This window comes from Alternaria conjuncta (assembly GCF_024043145.1).
Source record: "Alternaria conjuncta strain BMP 0040 chromosome Unknown scaffold_38, whole genome shotgun sequence".
Classification (NCBI taxonomy): domain Eukaryota; kingdom Fungi; phylum Ascomycota; class Dothideomycetes; order Pleosporales; family Pleosporaceae; genus Alternaria; species Alternaria conjuncta.
Window position 1 is genome coordinate 114,026 of NW_026250127.1, and position 16,796 is coordinate 130,821.

At 53.5% G+C, this 16,796-nt stretch overlaps 6 protein-coding genes across 6 annotated transcripts; 2 read left to right on the forward strand and 4 right to left on the reverse strand.

Annotated features, from left to right (window-relative positions):
- Window positions 1-778: 778 nt before the first annotated feature.
- Window positions 779-2,999, forward strand: J4E85_011622 (uncharacterized protein; the record flags this gene model as incomplete). The annotated part of the gene is made up of 4 exons (XM_051475823.1): window positions 779-879; window positions 930-1,151; window positions 1,207-1,605; window positions 1,661-2,999. 4 exons carry the CDS (start codon window positions 779-781, stop codon window positions 2,997-2,999), a joined length of 2,061 nt encoding a protein of 686 aa, XP_051320394.1.
- Window positions 3,000-3,268: 269 nt separating this feature from the next.
- On the reverse strand, window positions 3,269-4,230 carry J4E85_011623 (uncharacterized protein; the record flags this gene model as incomplete). Its single annotated transcript, XM_051475824.1, has 2 exons — window positions 3,269-4,091; window positions 4,208-4,230. The coding sequence occupies 2 exons, from the start codon at window positions 4,228-4,230 to the stop codon at window positions 3,269-3,271; spliced, it is 846 nt and encodes a 281-aa protein (XP_051320395.1).
- Window positions 4,231-4,979: 749 nt separating this feature from the next.
- On the reverse strand, window positions 4,980-7,445 carry J4E85_011624 (uncharacterized protein; the record flags this gene model as incomplete). Its single annotated transcript, XM_051475825.1, has 5 exons — window positions 4,980-5,690; window positions 5,861-6,118; window positions 6,169-7,038; window positions 7,180-7,208; window positions 7,346-7,445. 5 exons carry the CDS (start codon window positions 7,443-7,445, stop codon window positions 4,980-4,982), a joined length of 1,968 nt encoding a protein of 655 aa, XP_051320396.1.
- Window positions 7,446-8,311: 866 nt separating this feature from the next.
- On the reverse strand, window positions 8,312-10,262 carry J4E85_011625 (uncharacterized protein; the record flags this gene model as incomplete). Its single annotated transcript, XM_051475826.1, has 2 exons — window positions 8,312-10,084; window positions 10,137-10,262. 2 exons carry the CDS (start codon window positions 10,260-10,262, stop codon window positions 8,312-8,314), a joined length of 1,899 nt encoding a protein of 632 aa, XP_051320397.1.
- Window positions 10,263-12,356: 2,094 nt separating this feature from the next.
- J4E85_011626 (uncharacterized protein) lies at window positions 12,357-13,437 on the forward strand (the record flags this gene model as incomplete). Its single annotated transcript, XM_051475827.1, has 2 exons — window positions 12,357-12,864; window positions 12,926-13,437. 2 exons carry the CDS (start codon window positions 12,357-12,359, stop codon window positions 13,435-13,437), a joined length of 1,020 nt encoding a protein of 339 aa, XP_051320398.1.
- A 326-nt stretch (window positions 13,438-13,763) lies between these two features.
- Window positions 13,764-15,659, reverse strand: J4E85_011627 (uncharacterized protein; the record flags this gene model as incomplete). The annotated part of the gene is made up of 2 exons (XM_051475828.1): window positions 13,764-15,318; window positions 15,367-15,659. 2 exons carry the CDS (start codon window positions 15,657-15,659, stop codon window positions 13,764-13,766), a joined length of 1,848 nt encoding a protein of 615 aa, XP_051320399.1.
- Between the last annotated feature and the right edge of the window lie 1,137 nt (window positions 15,660-16,796).

Genomic DNA, 16,796 nt, shown 5'->3' on the forward strand with positions numbered 1-16,796 from the left:
AGAAGTCTCATCGAATAGCATCGCAGTCCACGTCCTTTCCGAGGAAGGATCATTACACGGCAAACATCGAACCAACGTGATTCGATGTGCCATCGGAAGATGAGGATTTTCCCCCGTGGCGGCGCCCAAGGGCCGCCCTTGCAAACACGGCCCGCGTCCTTCGGTTCCGGATTTCGATATCATTGACTGGCCGACATGCGACCTCTGGGAAAGCGTGCGATATACAGTAGCATCACACACGTTCAGTTGGATCTCAAACATACTCTATAGCCCGGGCCATGGGCTCGAACTGCTGGAATGTATTCAGTCTGAACTGTACGAGTAAAAGCTATGAAACACAAGATCAAGGGATCGCCCAATACAGTGAAGGAGCCGTATCAGCTAGACTCTAGATGGAGATTCGTATCTCGCATCTGGCAAACGGAAGGACCATGTATGCATATCTCCGTGAGGACATCTGGACATCTGGCCAATCGCAATTTTTGATCTTGATTTCTACGCCGCAGATATGCAGATATGGTTCATACTGGGTAAAAAGACGGCGACATATGGCCTGGAGGATGGCAAGCGCGGGTTGCGTGGCTGCCCAGAGAGACTATGGGAGGCACACCATCATCAATGGGGGAAGCCCAGTTCACCCGGCAATAGACTGCTACATCTCGGCTTGCTCAACACGTCTTAAATGGTCATATTCATCGGTCACCCTCAAGCCTAGTCTTCGCCTCCGCATCTTCGCCTCTCATTTTCACGTTTTGTTGTCCATACCTTTAGAGCAACAATGGTCAATATGGTTGCAAATGCCCAGAGCGCGCTGTTGCAGAAAGCAAGAGACTCTGCCTCTTTCGACACATTCCAGTTGACGTGCATACTATGGGGAAGGTCAGTACAGTTTGTGATCCTATGTAACATCCTCTCTAACCCATCTGCAGTGAGAAAATTGTCAAAGAGCGACGGGCCGCCTTCAAGCGAGTTGAGAAAGCAATCGGCACCGACGACAATGCAAAGCTTCCTCGATGCTACGCACAGACATCACGCGAGGATCTATTCGAGCAAGGTCTTGAGATGGGAAAAGCGTGTCTCGATGATATGCTCAAGCATGACCATGAACACTTTGTGTGGATTACGCCGCGATACAATCTTATGAACGCCAGGTATGTGGAAGTAGTCAGGAGAATCTTCCACGACTGACTAACTGACTTCCAACAGCCCCTTCGGCCACAAAGCCATCCTCTTCGAGCCCGGGATGGAGCACAATGGTACTGAGGAACAAAAGGCAAAGTGGCTACCGCTCGCTCGATCCGGCAAGATACTTGGTACATACGCACAAACCGAGCTTGGTCATGGTTCATTCGTGCGAGGTATCGAAACGACCGCCACCTTCGACCCCGACCGCGATGAGTTCGTCGTTCACTCGCCAACAATCTCATCGACAAAGTTTTGGCCTGCGGGGCTAGGCTTCTCTACCACACACGGCACAGTCATGGCGAGACTCATCGTTGGCGATCAGGACCACGGCCCACACATATTTCTTGTACAACTTCGCTCAGTCGAGGATGGCACACCAATGCCAGGTGTGAAGATGGGCGATGTTGGCTTGAAGCTTGGGTAAGTAACGAGATCGCAGAAGACGTCAGGAGTTCAGTCACTCACCTAGATCCAGCTATAACGAAGCTGACAATGGTTTCGCCTCCTTCGACAACGTTCGCATCTCTCGATCGCAGATGCTCATGGCCCACAGCCAGCTCACATCCGATGGCACATTCACCAAAGACCCCCTTCGCGCCAAGCTGTCATACTCCGTCATGCTGCTCGTCCGCGGCAGGATGCCCAGCGTCTTTACGGTCCAGCTAGCCCAAGCTTTGACGATTGCGACACGATACTCTGTTGTACGACAGCAAGGCCTCGGACCTGCCGACGCGTTTGCCACTGAAGGAAGCATCTTGCACTACAAGCATCAGCACTTCCGTCTTTTGAGCTTGATTGCCAAGACGTACGCCATGTTCTTCGGGTCTCGGGTCTGCGACGAACAGTATAATAAACTACGAGAGATGCAGAGCAAGAACGATCACTCGCTTCTGCCGGCTGTTCACGCATTGACTGCTGGAATGAAGGCGTATGTCACGTCCGAGGCCGCTGATGGCGCTGAAGACGCACGTAAGCTGTGCGGCGGCCATGGGTACATGTCTATCTCAGGCCTACCAGACATCGTCGGTGCCTTGGTCGGTGGCGCGACGTTCGAAGGCGAGAACTACGTTCTGTGGCAACAACTTGGGCGACACCTCCTCAAGCAACTCGACCGCTTACAAGACGGCGAGCCAATCGAGCCCCACGTACAGTACCTGACCGATATCGAAGACCCCAACCTCCCATGTAGCGCATCCGCAACGCAGTTTCTCGACTCTAAAGTCCAACTCGCCATCTATCGCGACCGTGCACACCGTATGGTCGTGAAAGCGCATTCGGCAATTCGCGCATCAAGCAAGCTACCAGCAGATGCGTGGAACGAGCACATGATGCTGCTCATCTCCGCATCGCGGGCCCATATCGAGTACTTCATCCTGAAGTCATTCACGGATCTCATCTCAAGCCTTCCTGACTCTACGTGCAACTACCTCCGCATCGTCTTGAACCGTATGCGCGCCCTCTACGCCTTGTCCACGATCATAAACCCACGTACCGTCGACGCAGTCTCTTTTATCGAAACAGCTGACGAGCGGTCTCCTTACTTCACTTCGGGACAGCTCGACACTATCCGGCATCTTGTCAACGGCTTGCTCGACCAACTACTGCCCGAGGCTGTCGCCCTGACGGACGCGTGGGACTTTTCCGATGCTAGTCTCTGCAGTGCGCTGGGTATGTACAACGGTAATGTGTACGAGAATATCATGCGTTGGGTTGAGCAGTTGCCTATTAATCAGAAGGCGTGGCAGAATGCTGGGGTGCAGCAGGGGTGGAAGAAGTGGGTTGATCCGATCTTGAAAAGGGAGGCGAAGTTGTAGAATGACGGAGTCTGGATGTGCCATGCGCATGGTCGCGATAGTATGGGTGTGATGGGGACGGTAGTATTGGATGCTGTGAATTGGAATGTTTTGTATTTGGAAGACAGCTACTGCAATACTTTTGCGTGCTCCTATATAGTACAATGCAATGATCCTAGCGAGCTTGGTACCAATGTAGATTGGTAGACCTCCACTCATATGTGACGCAATCTCATTGCTCCTCAGCACAAGCTGCAAGACGCCAGTGTGTCTCGATGCGTCTGTTCAGCTTATAGCTGTAGAACAGGCAAATCCTTGTCTGAGAGCACTTTGGTCAACTGACTGATCCAACTCTGAGCGTTCAGCTTTTCAACCTTGACGTCGAACACATTATAGCCTTTCACGTTGACCATAACTCTCTTTCCCCCATTGACGAATTCCTCCAGGACAGGGAAAACCATTTGAAGCTTCGTCACAAGCTCTTTCACTTGCTGCCCTGTCACCGTCGAGGAGAACTTTTGTGTACATTGAAATTGTACGACGACCCGCACATCCGCTCTTAGTGATAGCAGTCTCCGGAGGTTCGCGGCAAGTTGGGTAACGTTTCCATACACGTCCCCGGTATATTCGAGGCGGATATAGATGTGTTTAATGTGCTGGCGCACATCGATGTCCAGACCCCATCTGTCGTGGAGGAGGAAGTCCAAGGCAGCTGAAGCGCGTTTGGGGTTGCTACCACGCCCGAAGGGGAAGCCGAGGACGATGAATGTCGACACCTCGTACCACATCTCGCTAACCTCTTTCATGGTGTCGAGCGGGATGTATCCATGCACGAAGAGATGATCGCAACTGTTCTGCCGTAGGGAGTGGAGCCATTGAACGTTGCGATCACGGCGCCCGACGATGTAAGTCTCCCGCGGCAGTAGATGGGCGTACACCATGTCTCGCAGTTCTCGTGGTAGTTTGCTTTGGAACAGCGTGGCTAGTGTCATGCATTCTGCCTTGGCGTAGGTCGCGATGTACGTGTTGAGTTCATCGTCGAGCTTTTCTGCTGCTTTACCGATCCGAAATCCTTCGTGCTTTCTGGTGTGGAGAGTTTCCTCGGGGGGACAGCTGGAAGTTGTCGGGTCGCAGAGTAGAGTGCAAACGTGGCGCGTCAGTGCTACTTTTCGCAGAGCGCTAAATGACTAGTCAGCAGAATGTCTGTCAGTCGCGATTATCTTACTTACCGTTGCACCAGATCCCTGTCCATGGTCGGTGTCGCAATGTGGGTACGATCCGTAAGTGGGAGAGTCTCGGTACGACTGAGAAAATGAAAAGCGTGACACTAGCTCTCGTTTGTTATTGTTTCGATTTCTCCAGGCTCCAGCAGCACGTGATCGACCGGGTAGGCGCACTCGAATCTTTGCACAACAAGCTAGCACCTCTGCGTGTGCTACTCAGACCATCCAAGTCACATTCTCGCAGGGATTAATCTCCCTTATACACCTTCTCCATGCTCATGAGCCTTGCATGTATTTCCTTCCAGCTTCACCGATCCAGTGCTTCTTCTCTCGACCTTCGTAATGAGGATGCGCTTAGCTGTAGTCGTCAACGCGGTGAAGTAGCTCACCAATTCGCACTTGGGAGCAGAAGATGAGCACCGCACGCCATGGCCTTTTTGTTGTTTGGAGACTACCGCGCTTTGGAATTCGTCAGATGTGTCTTCTATACTACACCAAAGAGCTGCTCGTTGTCTTTTGACGAGCGTGTTGTCAGAGCATATTACCGTTGTATGCAGCAACTGTCGTCTTTGCTCTCCAGTCACCAACGGACAACGATAATGTGAGTGGCTAATGGCACTGAGATGTGAGCAACATGTGAGATGATGAAAGTAAATTGACCTGAACGCCGTCTCCTAGCCCGTACGAGGGCAATGGGTATCTATGCAGGCCGTTGGTACACAGAGTAAAATACATTCGAAACCATAAAAACGCCACTTGCCCCCTAAGTTCTCGTGCACTACAACCACAATACGCCACGAATGTCAGCGCTCGAAGACTGGTAAGGAAACAGCTCCGCGACATTCTCTGGAGCATCTTTTCCATCTAGGCAATCCTCCACCACACGCACAATGCTCTCGAAGTCGGACAAGACGCGTTTCGCATACGGCTGACTATAGGCCAAGTCATGTAGCATGCCCTTAGCGCGGTGGAAAGCCTCGATGTGGGCCTCGGTGTGGGCATGTGTACTTCCAGCAAAGTGGCGGACGAGAAGAGAGCAAAATACCAGAAGTGCATTCGACAGGGCCGATGTCATGCGATGCCGGAGGCTGAATGACTGACGAGCCTCCTGTGTAAAGAAGGTCATTTTTGTGAGGGTGGAACAGGCAAGCTGGCTGAGGTGTTCGGCATGATTGTCGTCGTATTGCAGGGAGATTATGACGGAACGTAACCCCCAAAGAACGAAGTCCGTCTTCTTCTGCTTGATGAACATGGTCAGCAGTGGTACACCTCCCTCATCCCGCTGAGCGTATGATGGCATCCCCAGTACTGGTAAGTCGTGATCGAGGTAGTGGGAGATCTGCCGGTCAATGATGTCCTGGGTTGTGCTATCCAGACTGCGACCGTCCACAGCGTTGCTGGCGTAACGCGCCCAGAGTATGACGTAGTGAATGTAGTGATCGATGAAAGGCCTGGGGTCATCAATATCATCGGGTTTGTAGAGGTTTGCCTATAGAACGTGAGCGTGAGGTAGCAGGAGGAGGACACGTTAATTTAGAAAGAAAGGAACACCCTGGAAGCGACATCGACGTCAAGACACCCACTTTGCATGTTCCATCTTGACGTAGTCTCCAGACCTGTTCAGGGGGACGAAGGATAGGAGGTGTGGGCTTTACTTACCCTTTGTGACAGGTCCACAGGCGCCTCGACTTGGATATCGGTTTCGTGGATTCTATATGGTCTTCCACAAGTCCACGAGATGAATCGGTCTTGGACGAAGATGTTCCAGAAGGTGCAGATGCGCTCATAGGCTTGAACCGTCGTTATATTTGTCCACGTGGACTGCTGATGTAGGGAAGATTGTAGAGCGAGTGTTGCAGCGGCGCCGATGGTGTTGTAAGCTGGACCGGGCATGTCTGCGTATTGGTAGTAGAGGGCCTACAACTATCAGTCTATGCGCATCAAGTTCGGAGCTTTTAGGCACGTACCTGGAATAGAACGCACTGTATCAGCGTCAGATCGCCGCTTCCGCTTAGTAGCGACCTCTTGTCGACGAGCTCGTCAGCCATTTCAAGCCAGCGCCACCCCTTAGGCTTGCCAGTGTCGATGGGTGCGACATTGAGGAGTACGTCGCAGCATGCGAAGATGGTGTAGTTCAGCGCGAGAAACTCGCTATCTTCTGATGGTATGGTGGTGCTTGCTAGCATGTGTTGGCTGCGGTTGCGGAACTCGGGTTCATCTATGCACGGATGAGACAGGTGAATGTCGGTGAAGAAGGAGGCTAGGTACTGTTGGTAATCGGCGGGACTAGGAAAGGGTAGCTTCCTGTTGCCGACTTGTACGAGGTGCGATGGGTCGCCGTTGATAGGGGAGCCAGAGACTGGAGGGACGGGTATTGCTGGGTCTGCCGACTCTTGCGAGAAGAGCGAGGGCTGTCCCATGAAGGCGAGTGCTGGGTTGATGGGATCCAGCGGCGGGACAGACAACGCAGCGTCACCTCTGAAGGCATCGCTGCCGTTCTCGTCACGCTCCACACTGCCCATTGGTGTCATGGTCAGGCCTCGGTCGCGCATGAGAGCTTCCATCATAGCCTCAATTCGGGCCATGCGCGCTTCCATGGTCATGCCGCGTGTGCTGGCATCGCTCGCCCTTCGCTCGGTACCGTTTTCCGACGGCATTAAGCTCCTTCGTGGTATGTTGTGGCCGTTGCCGTTGCCGCTGGTGGTCGAGGCTTGTGTATGGAGGGCAGGCGTGGGTCGACTGAGGTTCTGCAGGGCTTCGGCGGCCGTCTGGTCTTCAGAGAAGAAGCATCGCTTGCCGTTGTCCATGCACCGTTGGCATGGGTTTTCGCCGGAACACTGTTGACGTCAGTTGTTGACTCTCATTGTCGTTGCTGGGATAGTTCGCAGACGAGGAAGCGACGCTGTCGCATGAGGAAGTCGCGATGCAGTCGCGAGAGAAGTGGCTAAGGCAGCCATTGTACAAAAGAGCGTACATACTTTGAGCTTGGATCGCCTGCATGATACACCTGCACAATCTGTCAGCCGGCTGATGGCATAGCCTCGTCGTCCTGTCGCGCGAGCTGCGTCGAACCACTACGGAACCATCGGAATGCCGCATAGGAAGCTCGAGATGCGCCGAATCAGAGCGAGTGTCGCGACTTACATGCTTTGGGCGCGTACTTTTGACGGACCTTTTTACGCTTGGGCGACGACGACCTCCGTTCGACGTCCATGTGTTCCATAGGCGAAGGCTGGCTGTTCATGGCGCGATGGAGTTGTTGGAAGAAGGATGGCGCTCCCTCAAGCTACTTCGGAACGCGACCGGGATCCGGGCTGCTAGCGCGTCTCCAGCTTCCATACTTGTGCAGCCAACGGCATCACTTTCATTCCTCCATCCATCACAGACGTCGTCAAAGAAATTTGCATTGAAGCAACGAGTCTCAAGCTACACGAAGTAATCCTGCTTAGTTTGAAGTTTCGCAGAATGCTATTTCGAAGCGAAAGGTCTGGTATGGACACGCCCAGCTTCTGACATGTGATCGCACTATCCTGAGGCCTGTTTCTATTGCGCATATCTACTTTCATGTTCACAAAACCACTCGACATCGGTCACAGTCCAATATCTCTCAATCAGATTTCTCGGCACCCAGACTAATTTGAACTTGAGTAATATTAACTATTATTGCTATGGACTCTGGAATGGCAGCGAGCTGAGACGTCCTCACGGCTTTGCGACCTCACACCTGACAGTGGCGTCGTCCCCTGCGTCGCTCGTAGCCGTATTTGACGTATGAATTATCCGCTTCTGGACCGCGGTAGGTCTTGAAAGATAAAGGAACAATGTGATCAAGAAAGAGAACTATCAAAGAATCAAGAAAGGCAAAACTTGCTTGCGTGCTGAAAATGCATGACTGGATACCTCCGGTATGCAGTGATGAGAAAAAGGCAGATATGGAAGTCGTAGCTTCGTAAGCCGTAGTGTCGTGAAGTCATGACTTCGTGAGGAAGAGCACTTCTGGCCCTTTCCGTCACCCTCCCACGTTTCTCATGATAGCGAAAGAGATCAGACTGCAGTTCAGAAACGGCATCCAGCAAAGAGACAACTTTCTTCATCTCTCGCCAACACCAATCACCCATGCATCGCCCAAATCTTCAACGCCAGCCCACAAAGTTTCCTAAGCGCCTTCGTCTCCTTAACCTCCCTATACCTCTTCGCCAGCCCATCAATCCTCCTCACACACTCCTCAATCTGCGCGCGATAATACGACGCATCCATCGTCCCCAGCACCTTATCCTCACCGTTCGCAGCATCAACAAGGCCCTTGATGCACTCGGTGACGGCGCGGCGGTGACTGTTCTTGGGCTCGGCGTGCCGGAACATGTCTTCCATCTCGGCTTGGAGGACCATGTTGTCAGTGCTGATGTACTGGAGGACCGAGGTGCGGGCGGCGCTGTCGCCGGGCTCGATGGTTATGGATGGGATTGGGGGGTTGGTGGCTTTGGAGGCGGCGTTCGAGGCGGTTGCGGCGTAGAGTTTGGAGATGCCGCTTCCGGGTGGTGCGGAGGTGGTGGCGTTGGCGAGCGTGGATTGGGGGGCGTCGGGGTCGAGGCCGGAAGTGGAGGCTCGGCCACGGAAGGACCATCCTCCTGCGGGAGGTGGGACTGCGCCAGGGAGGGAAGAGGCGGTCTGAGATGTAGCGTTCGCCATCGTGTTGGCTTTTGTAGAGCTAGAGCTCTGATAGAGGTCGCTGAACGGTTGCGGCTTGGGCGCAAGAGGATCAACGAATACCGTCGGGTTGTTAAGACGACGAAGGATCTCCTCAACGCACTGAGCCATGCGCATAGTCTGTAAATCCAGGTTGTTGGACCTGCCCAGTAGGAAATCATAGAGTGCCTGTAGACGAGCCATGGGCCAGGCTTCCTTGAGCTTCTGGGCGCCATCCGGATCCAGGGGAATGTCAGCGTCAAACTCTTCAAGCACGCGCTTGACGGGTTCAAAGACTTGGTGGGTCAGAACTTGCACGACCCTGGCCACCTCCCACTGTTCTCCGGTTTGGAGCAGATGTTCCAGTCGGTCGATGCCTTCGAGCATGTGGCCAGTGTGCCATGCTAGTACATTGATGCGGCCCTTGTAGACGTCCTTGTAGTGACCAAGGAGAATCTGTGTTTTGAGTCGATTGACTTCCTCTTCACGAGCCAGGCGAATCTGCTCGTCGTGCTGGCGCTGTACATCCACCTTGTGATCTTCGAACTGACTGAGAAGGCTGATTGTGGCCATGCGCTGGTTGTGCTCGGCGATCACAGGTTCCATGGGGTTGTGACCGGAAGGAAGGATGGGCTCTTTCATCTTTTCCTCACCGAGGATGTTGGTCAGCTTCTCACGCACATACACCCTACGCTCCTCGGAGGTCTGGTTCTCGTAGAACTCGGCGGGGTGTTGTAAGTTGCTGAAAGCTTTTGGCGGCGGGAATGCTGGCTGCGACGTCCACCGGGGACGCTTGTCCTTGATACCGGTTGTGCGTTCCATTGAGGTTCGCTTGTACGGAACATGACGCTTTTGTTGTTGACTTCGCTTGCGCTCCGCCAACTCCCTTCGCTCGTTCTCTCGGAGACGCATTTCGCGCTCGTAGAACTCTTCTGCGGACTTCCGCTTCATGGCCATGTCGTACCATTTAGGGTCCAGTTCACGGGGATGGGGTTCTCGCTTGGGTTTCGCAATGCGGCCTGTGGCGACGGTGTGGTAGGTCTGCTGCTTCTTCGGGGAGTCAGTCGGGTTGTTTTTAGTCTTGACAGCAGATTTTCTGACCTTGACCCGCGGCCGGAGTTCTGTACGCGCAGAGCTGTCGCGGACGTTGTTGAGTCCTGCTGCGACGATATAGGGGGTTGGCTTCTGGAAAGATCGCTATATCCATGGTTAGTCGTAGTCTGGACGCCATCCGATGGGATATACAAACCTTGAATACGCGAGCATGGGTTTCGAGCTTCAGGTATACCTCTTCGTACTGAATCTGCGCCTTCTCTCTAATGACGCCTACCAGGTAGCTTGCGCCGTTCCGGATGGTCTCGCGGATGGAAGCCATGGCAGCGAAGTTGGTGGGGGTGTATGTGCTGAGTGAAGTAGGCGGAAGTGATTGGGATAAAGTTCCTAGACGATTGGGTGACTGCTAGGCTGTCTAGATCATGGAGATGTCGATCAAGATGTGAAGTCGATGTACAGCAGAGACAGTTCGTACTGGAAAGAGTTGATATCGAAAGGAACAAACGTTGGTTAGAGGGGAGGAAGGCAGCCAGGTTGGTATACGCTAATGAAATCGCGCTTAGCCGATGTAGGGTTCTTGGCGTCGTGAATAGAAGTGAATACTAGTGAATGGGGAAAATTCTGACGGAATGATAGGCAGACACGCTATGGAACGCCAGTCACCACGGCGGAAAGAACCATTTACGTCAGACAGGCAGGGAAATTGGAGAAGCAAAGGGTTAAGAAGGCTGGGAAACGGGTCTTGTGATTCGGAATGGACGTTATTGCGCGCGAGCATTCACTGTGGCGGAATTGACACCTTGTGACAGTCCCACCGGCAAAGGAAAGACCATGCGGACTACAATGCTCCGCCATCGTGAATTCGGAGTGAGTAGAAGTGTTGGTAGACAGTGCATGCGGATAAGGTGTTCAAGACAGTGTGGGACTGACATGGAGGTCGTCTCCACAAGGGCATTTCACACCACACTCATGGAGGTGCAGTGACATGTCGACCCTGAGACGCCTCGACTTAACGACTACGCACCCTACGGTAAAAAACACTAACAATATGAGAGCATGCGGAGCGAGTTTCATATAGAAATGAAGCAAAAGGCCACGTGCGAAGATGGGATGGTGAAGGGGAGGAAGAGAGGTGTGGGCACTTTTGTAAGGAGTGAAAGAAATTGAAAACCTTGGGTTGAGTTGAGGGTACTTGTAGAAAAGGATAGAGCTGAGTTTTTCGATACAGCAGACGTCGAGGCAAGGACGTAGCGGACTGCACTTGCCGTTTATGTCGAAGCGGAAGCCGCCATTGACTCTCCGCCACGTTTCTACACCGTGTAATGCCCTCTTGCCCCCATCTCATTCCATCGCCCCACGACAGCCTCGGAAGAAGAGGTAAATATGGTGTATCTCAACGCCAGAAAGACGGAGGCAGAGGGAAGAGAGATTCCAGACGACAACCCCTTGCTCACCTGCCGCGCGTCTTCAAGTCCACGGATACGGAAGCAGCGGCACTCAAACTGTTCCAGACGCCCAGGGGCCTCTAAAACAACACACTGAGGTGAAGATGCAGCCATGAAGGATGCAGAAGAAGCCAGACTAATGCAAGTGGGGACCCCAAAATGAAAATAGTGCCCACGACTCAGGCACCAGAAGTCTCGACCGAATCCTACTCCATGGGCAGTCAGGCGTCCGGCGTTTGCATCGTATTGCGGTACGGATCGATCGCACGTCCAGTCTTTCGAACTCGGTGTTGCACGTCAAGTGTGGCGTTCACTGAAGAAAGGCAGTAGTCTGAGGCTGACGGCAACAACAGGATAGCGCTGCTTACATACATCGCGACGGCGCCTTGAATAGTAATCCAGCACAACACCCACAGAACCCCCGATACCAATCCCCCCTTTTGACGCCTCGATGACGGGACGCGCAAGCCCCAAGGATTTGGGCGAGATTTGTTCCTGCAGACAGGCGGCTTGATGTGGCTTCTGTGGCACAGGGCGGCTTGGCCGGATGCCGAAATCCGAGTTGGCGCGTGGGATCTTGCCGCTTGCGGCTAGCCGACGGGGCGGAATCGACGTTTTCTGTCGAAACGCAGTCTTTCTGTCGAATAGCATTGATAGCCCCAAGGCAAACATGCCAAAGCAGGCTGTAGCCCATGCATGCCATCTGTGGGGGCCGTGCCCTCACATCATGGGCGCCGATCGCCTGGGACTTCTTGATCCTCGTAGTATCAGGTTTCTCAGGGCTGCCCCAGGTGCCCGCTTGGTGTCGTGTATATCTCCCGCTGCCCTGCCTTTGTCGAAGCTGCTTTCGGGGTTTTCTCACTGCTTACTACTAATCACGCGTTCTTGGGGACAGGACGCTCAGTTTACCTTTCTTTTCGCGGCTACCTACATTAGTCACTCGTTATACCGAACTTTGTAATTACGCTAATATGAGGGTCTCACAACTTCCCCTCCTCGCCATTACCGTCTGCGCCAGCCTCGTGCTCGCTCAAGAACGCTGCGACGCGCCTTCGCCAGGCATATACTGCAATTCGACGGAAATTCTCGCCTACCACGCGGACGACTGCAAACCTTTCCACGTTTTTGTCGCACGAGGCTCCGACGAACCCTACCCTGGCCGCCTAGGTAACCTTACCTCGGAGATCTGCGCAGCGATTGGAGGATCATCAGAATGCGGTTACGAGGATGTCGAGTATCCTGCAAAGAGCTCAGCATGGGGAGCGACCGCGTGGTGTGAATCAGCAAGCAAGGGTGCGAAGAACGGACAGGAGCAGATGAAGGCGTACAGCGAAAAGTGCCCAGACAGCAAGTTGATCGTATTGGGTTTCTCGCAGGGTGCATCGGTGGCACAGGACATGCTCGGTGGAGGAGGAGGTCCAGTCTTTGCATGTGAGCAAGACATGAACCCAGCTCTGGATGCTTCAATTGGTTCCAATGGTACGTACGCACGTGTAGAGAAGTCACGCTCTACACTCCTTTACTGACTTCTCCGCTCCAGTCGTCGCAGCAGTAACATTTGGCGCGGTCGTCCGTTCCCGTGACCAAAACTTCACCGTCGGCCGCGGCGTAGACTACGACGGAACCAGTGCGCGCAGCCCCGAACATCTCAAAGGACTAAACGCCTACGCCGACGTCCTCCTCGACTACTGCCACTACGGCGACCCTATCTGCGCCGTTGGATCCTCGCCCCCAGACACAAACGAGCACCTGAACTATTTCTTCATGCACAACGAAGAGGTGATCAAGTGGGTATCCGGCATGGCCAAATCAGGTGGTGATGTGAGTGCGAAACCCAGCAAGCCCGTAATCAGCCAGTCTTCCTCTTCGACAAGTGTGCCTGCGAAGCCTGCCGCCACACCATCTGGATCCGCTACCCTTTCACCTGTTGCGACGACAACTGACGATGCGACGAAGGTTGCAGCGGCTAGCGCTACGGGTGCTGCCAGCTCGCTGACTGCTACTCTTGGCTATATGTCTGGGTTGGCTTTGAGTGTGGCTTTCTTTTTGTAAATCGTTTGCGTGATCTTCTAGCGTCATACCCTACATTTCATTCTTGGAGCTTGTATCACAAGCATCATTGTTTAGATATTCAACAGACGAGCTAAGGAGTTGCGGAAGCATACAACAAGCATATACACACGGCGTACATGGTGTTCATTACAAGTCTTGGACGGAATTTGAACATTACTCTTTCATTACTATGAAGCCATTATCATCATGACATGCAAGAGATACTGGTGTTCCCAAGCTTTGTGCCAGTAGATGCACCAACTATCAACAGAACAAGACGCCGCAACTGCACTGCATGCGAAACAATATCGAAAACAACAGCGAATCTACAAAAGACCAATAGTCCTCTGCTTCATGGTCCTGACATCGACATTCTGCCAGAAGCCAACACTGAAAAGCGTGATGCAGTAGACGCAGACAGCCGAGATGAGCATGTACCTCTGTGTCTGACCGTAGCTGAGGTTGATGGCATCGCGAGTCGGGCTGCCGACAGGGTAGCTGTCCTGAACGTTGAAGTCGCCGTAGATGGCAGCAAAGTTGTCCATGGCGCTCTCAGGCAGGTTGGCCATAAGACGAGCAGGGAAGACACCAGTCCAGATGGCGCCCGCAACAGTGGATCCGATAGCGCTTCCAATGGAGATGATCATAGACTCGACGGCAAGAAGCGCAGGGAAGTCTTGCTGCTTAGACACAGCCATCAGAGTGGTCTGCTCAGAGATGACCAAAATACCACCACCGAAGGCGATGAAGATCATGCACATGACAATATAACCAATGTTCTCGTCAGGCTGGCGGAACTTGATCATGAGACCAACACCGAGCATAGTCAGCGGCACACCCAAGAACAAAGAGTAGATCTTGAGCTTCCCGTAGTATCTTAGCACAAGTCCGTAAACGATGGAGCAGAAGCAGCTGCCCATGGTGTAGATGTTGGCGATCCAAGTAGCGTGTACAGGGCTCTGGTCGAACAAGACGACAAGAAGCGAGTAGAAGTACGAGTCCCAGCAGTACCAGCCGATGTACAAAGAACCGGCCATGGTGTAGGTGAAGATGACAGTTCGGTTCTTGAGCAGCGGCCATGGGATGAAGGTGACGGGTGCGCCGTACTTCTCCCACAGACCGAATGCGACGACGAGGAGGGCGCCGAATACGAGGAAGCAGATGATTAGGGGTGACGCCCATTGCTTGGCTTGGTAGGAGTAGATGTTGAAGGCGAGGAGGAAGAGGGATAGTCCAGCGGCGAGGAGCAGAAGGCCTACGGCATCGAACTCGCGGAGGTAGTACTTGAGCGTTTGAGCGAAGTTACCGCGGCTGGGGCGGGGCGTGATGAGGCCTTCTTTCTTTGCCTTGCCCTCGTAGATGATGAACAGAAGCATGAGCGGTGAGGTGACAATAGGCGCAATAATGGCAAAGATACCGAAAGTCCATCGCCAGCCGATGCCGCCAGGAGTAGTGATGCTGTTGATACCGTATCCGTAGATCCAGGTGGTGATGAGCCATGGAGAGGACGCGTACCCGATGAACAGCGCTCGGTTCCTCAATTTGGAAGTATCGGCAATGAAGACCGTGATGAAGAAGTCGATACTGTTGGAGCCAACGTAGAAGAAGGTCTGTGCCGCGCAGTAGGCCTTGACGTTGTTGCAGCTCGCCATAAGGATGAGGCCGAGGACATAGATGGCTACACCCAGGCCGAGACCGAAAGGTCGGCCCCAGATGTTGAGGATCTTGGCATATGGGAGCTTCCAGATACCGCCGACGATGGAGGAGATGACGCTGGTCAGGGCGGTCAAGGAGTGCAGCTGGAAGTCACTGGTGACGTAGGGCGCGAGGGTGCTTGAGGTGCTGGATGCGTAGGCAGTGAAGAATTGGATGAACCACATGCTGTTGTCGTTAGTGTAGTCCTAGAGCAGTGTGGAAGAAGTGACTTACGCAATGTACGCGAGGATCAGGTCTCGCTTCTTCCACAGGAGCGAGGCAGCTTGCACATGCTGAACACCTACCTCCGCAGTGGTATCGACCTTGTTCAGCTCCTCATCCGACTCTCGACTCCTGGCCGACTCCCTTGGGCTGCCGACCTTCTCGTCAGGACGAGCAGCATCCATGCTGGTGTGGCCCTGGTAAGAAGCAGGCACGTCGGCAATGTCTTTCTCGTTGGCATCGGCATTCTTGGTGTTGCCAGAGACCAATGCACTGGTAGTCAATCCCTTGAAAGTGAAACCCATCTTGGCGATAGGTGTAGAAGCACACCAAAAGAGAGGCTGTGATGAAGACGAGACGAAGAGATTGATAAGACAAGGTACCGCGCGAACCTCAGGTTCATATACCGAAAACACTGATCCACGCAGTTCCACCGCAGGACCTTTCCGAGACGCGCCCGGTTACCGGCTCCTCGTCGCTGGGTGGGGAATTCCGTTCACGTTCACCATGAACAAGGAAATAGTGGTGAATATCACGCGCTCGCTCCCTGTTAGCATCATGCACCGAAGCTTGACTTTCCTGAATGCAGTTGGGTCCCCGGAATTAAGCCTTCCCAAGCACGGCCCAGACAGCCTCCAAAATCTTATCTCGATAATCAGCCGGCATCTCGGGCCAATAGCAGCGCGCGGTGGCGTGACGCGTGGGTTATCAGATGAAAATTTTCGATCTAATCATTATCTGATCAAAACCCGCAAGCCACGACGCCTGCCTGTACCACTCCACTGCTTGCCCTCTGCTCCGTCATGCCTTCGTAAAGCGGGGGTACCGAGGGAGATGATGCTACTTAGTCTGCGACTACGGACCTGCCGATGGTGCTCCCAATACTCGATAGCCGCCGGGCATGTGGTGGAGCTGGCTCGGGGTTTCTGCAGAATTTGCTCTGTTGCTCGTACCGTGGTGGCGGCCTTATAGATTGGAAAGAATGGAAGTGGGTAGCAGGAGCGGGAGGGAAGGTACAAACCGGTCAAATGAGTTCGAGAAGCTTTTCTGCGCAGGCATACCGTTCCTACAGTCGCCTGCGTCCAATCGCATCTCATCGTCGCTGTTGCTATGAACGGAATCAAGGGTCTGGCAGGTTGGCGTAGGTGGGGTCGACGGTTGGGGTGCTCGTGCGAAAGACGTGCTAACGGCGGCTAATCCTTCATCCTCGGGTCCCGACAGCAGGAAAGGCTTTCTTGAGTGCAGATCCACCCATCCGCCAGCCTGGAAACCGAACGTGATGCTTTCCGTGTGATGCCGGGAAGTAGAAAGAGGAGGAACGATGGCGTCGTCAGTTGTGGGCGGGCACGACTGCGAATTCGATGTACACGAGTCATGTCAGCGGCCGACAATCGGACATGCGCGCGTCGCGTACCTGTCAGCTGCATCACGTTGCGTACATG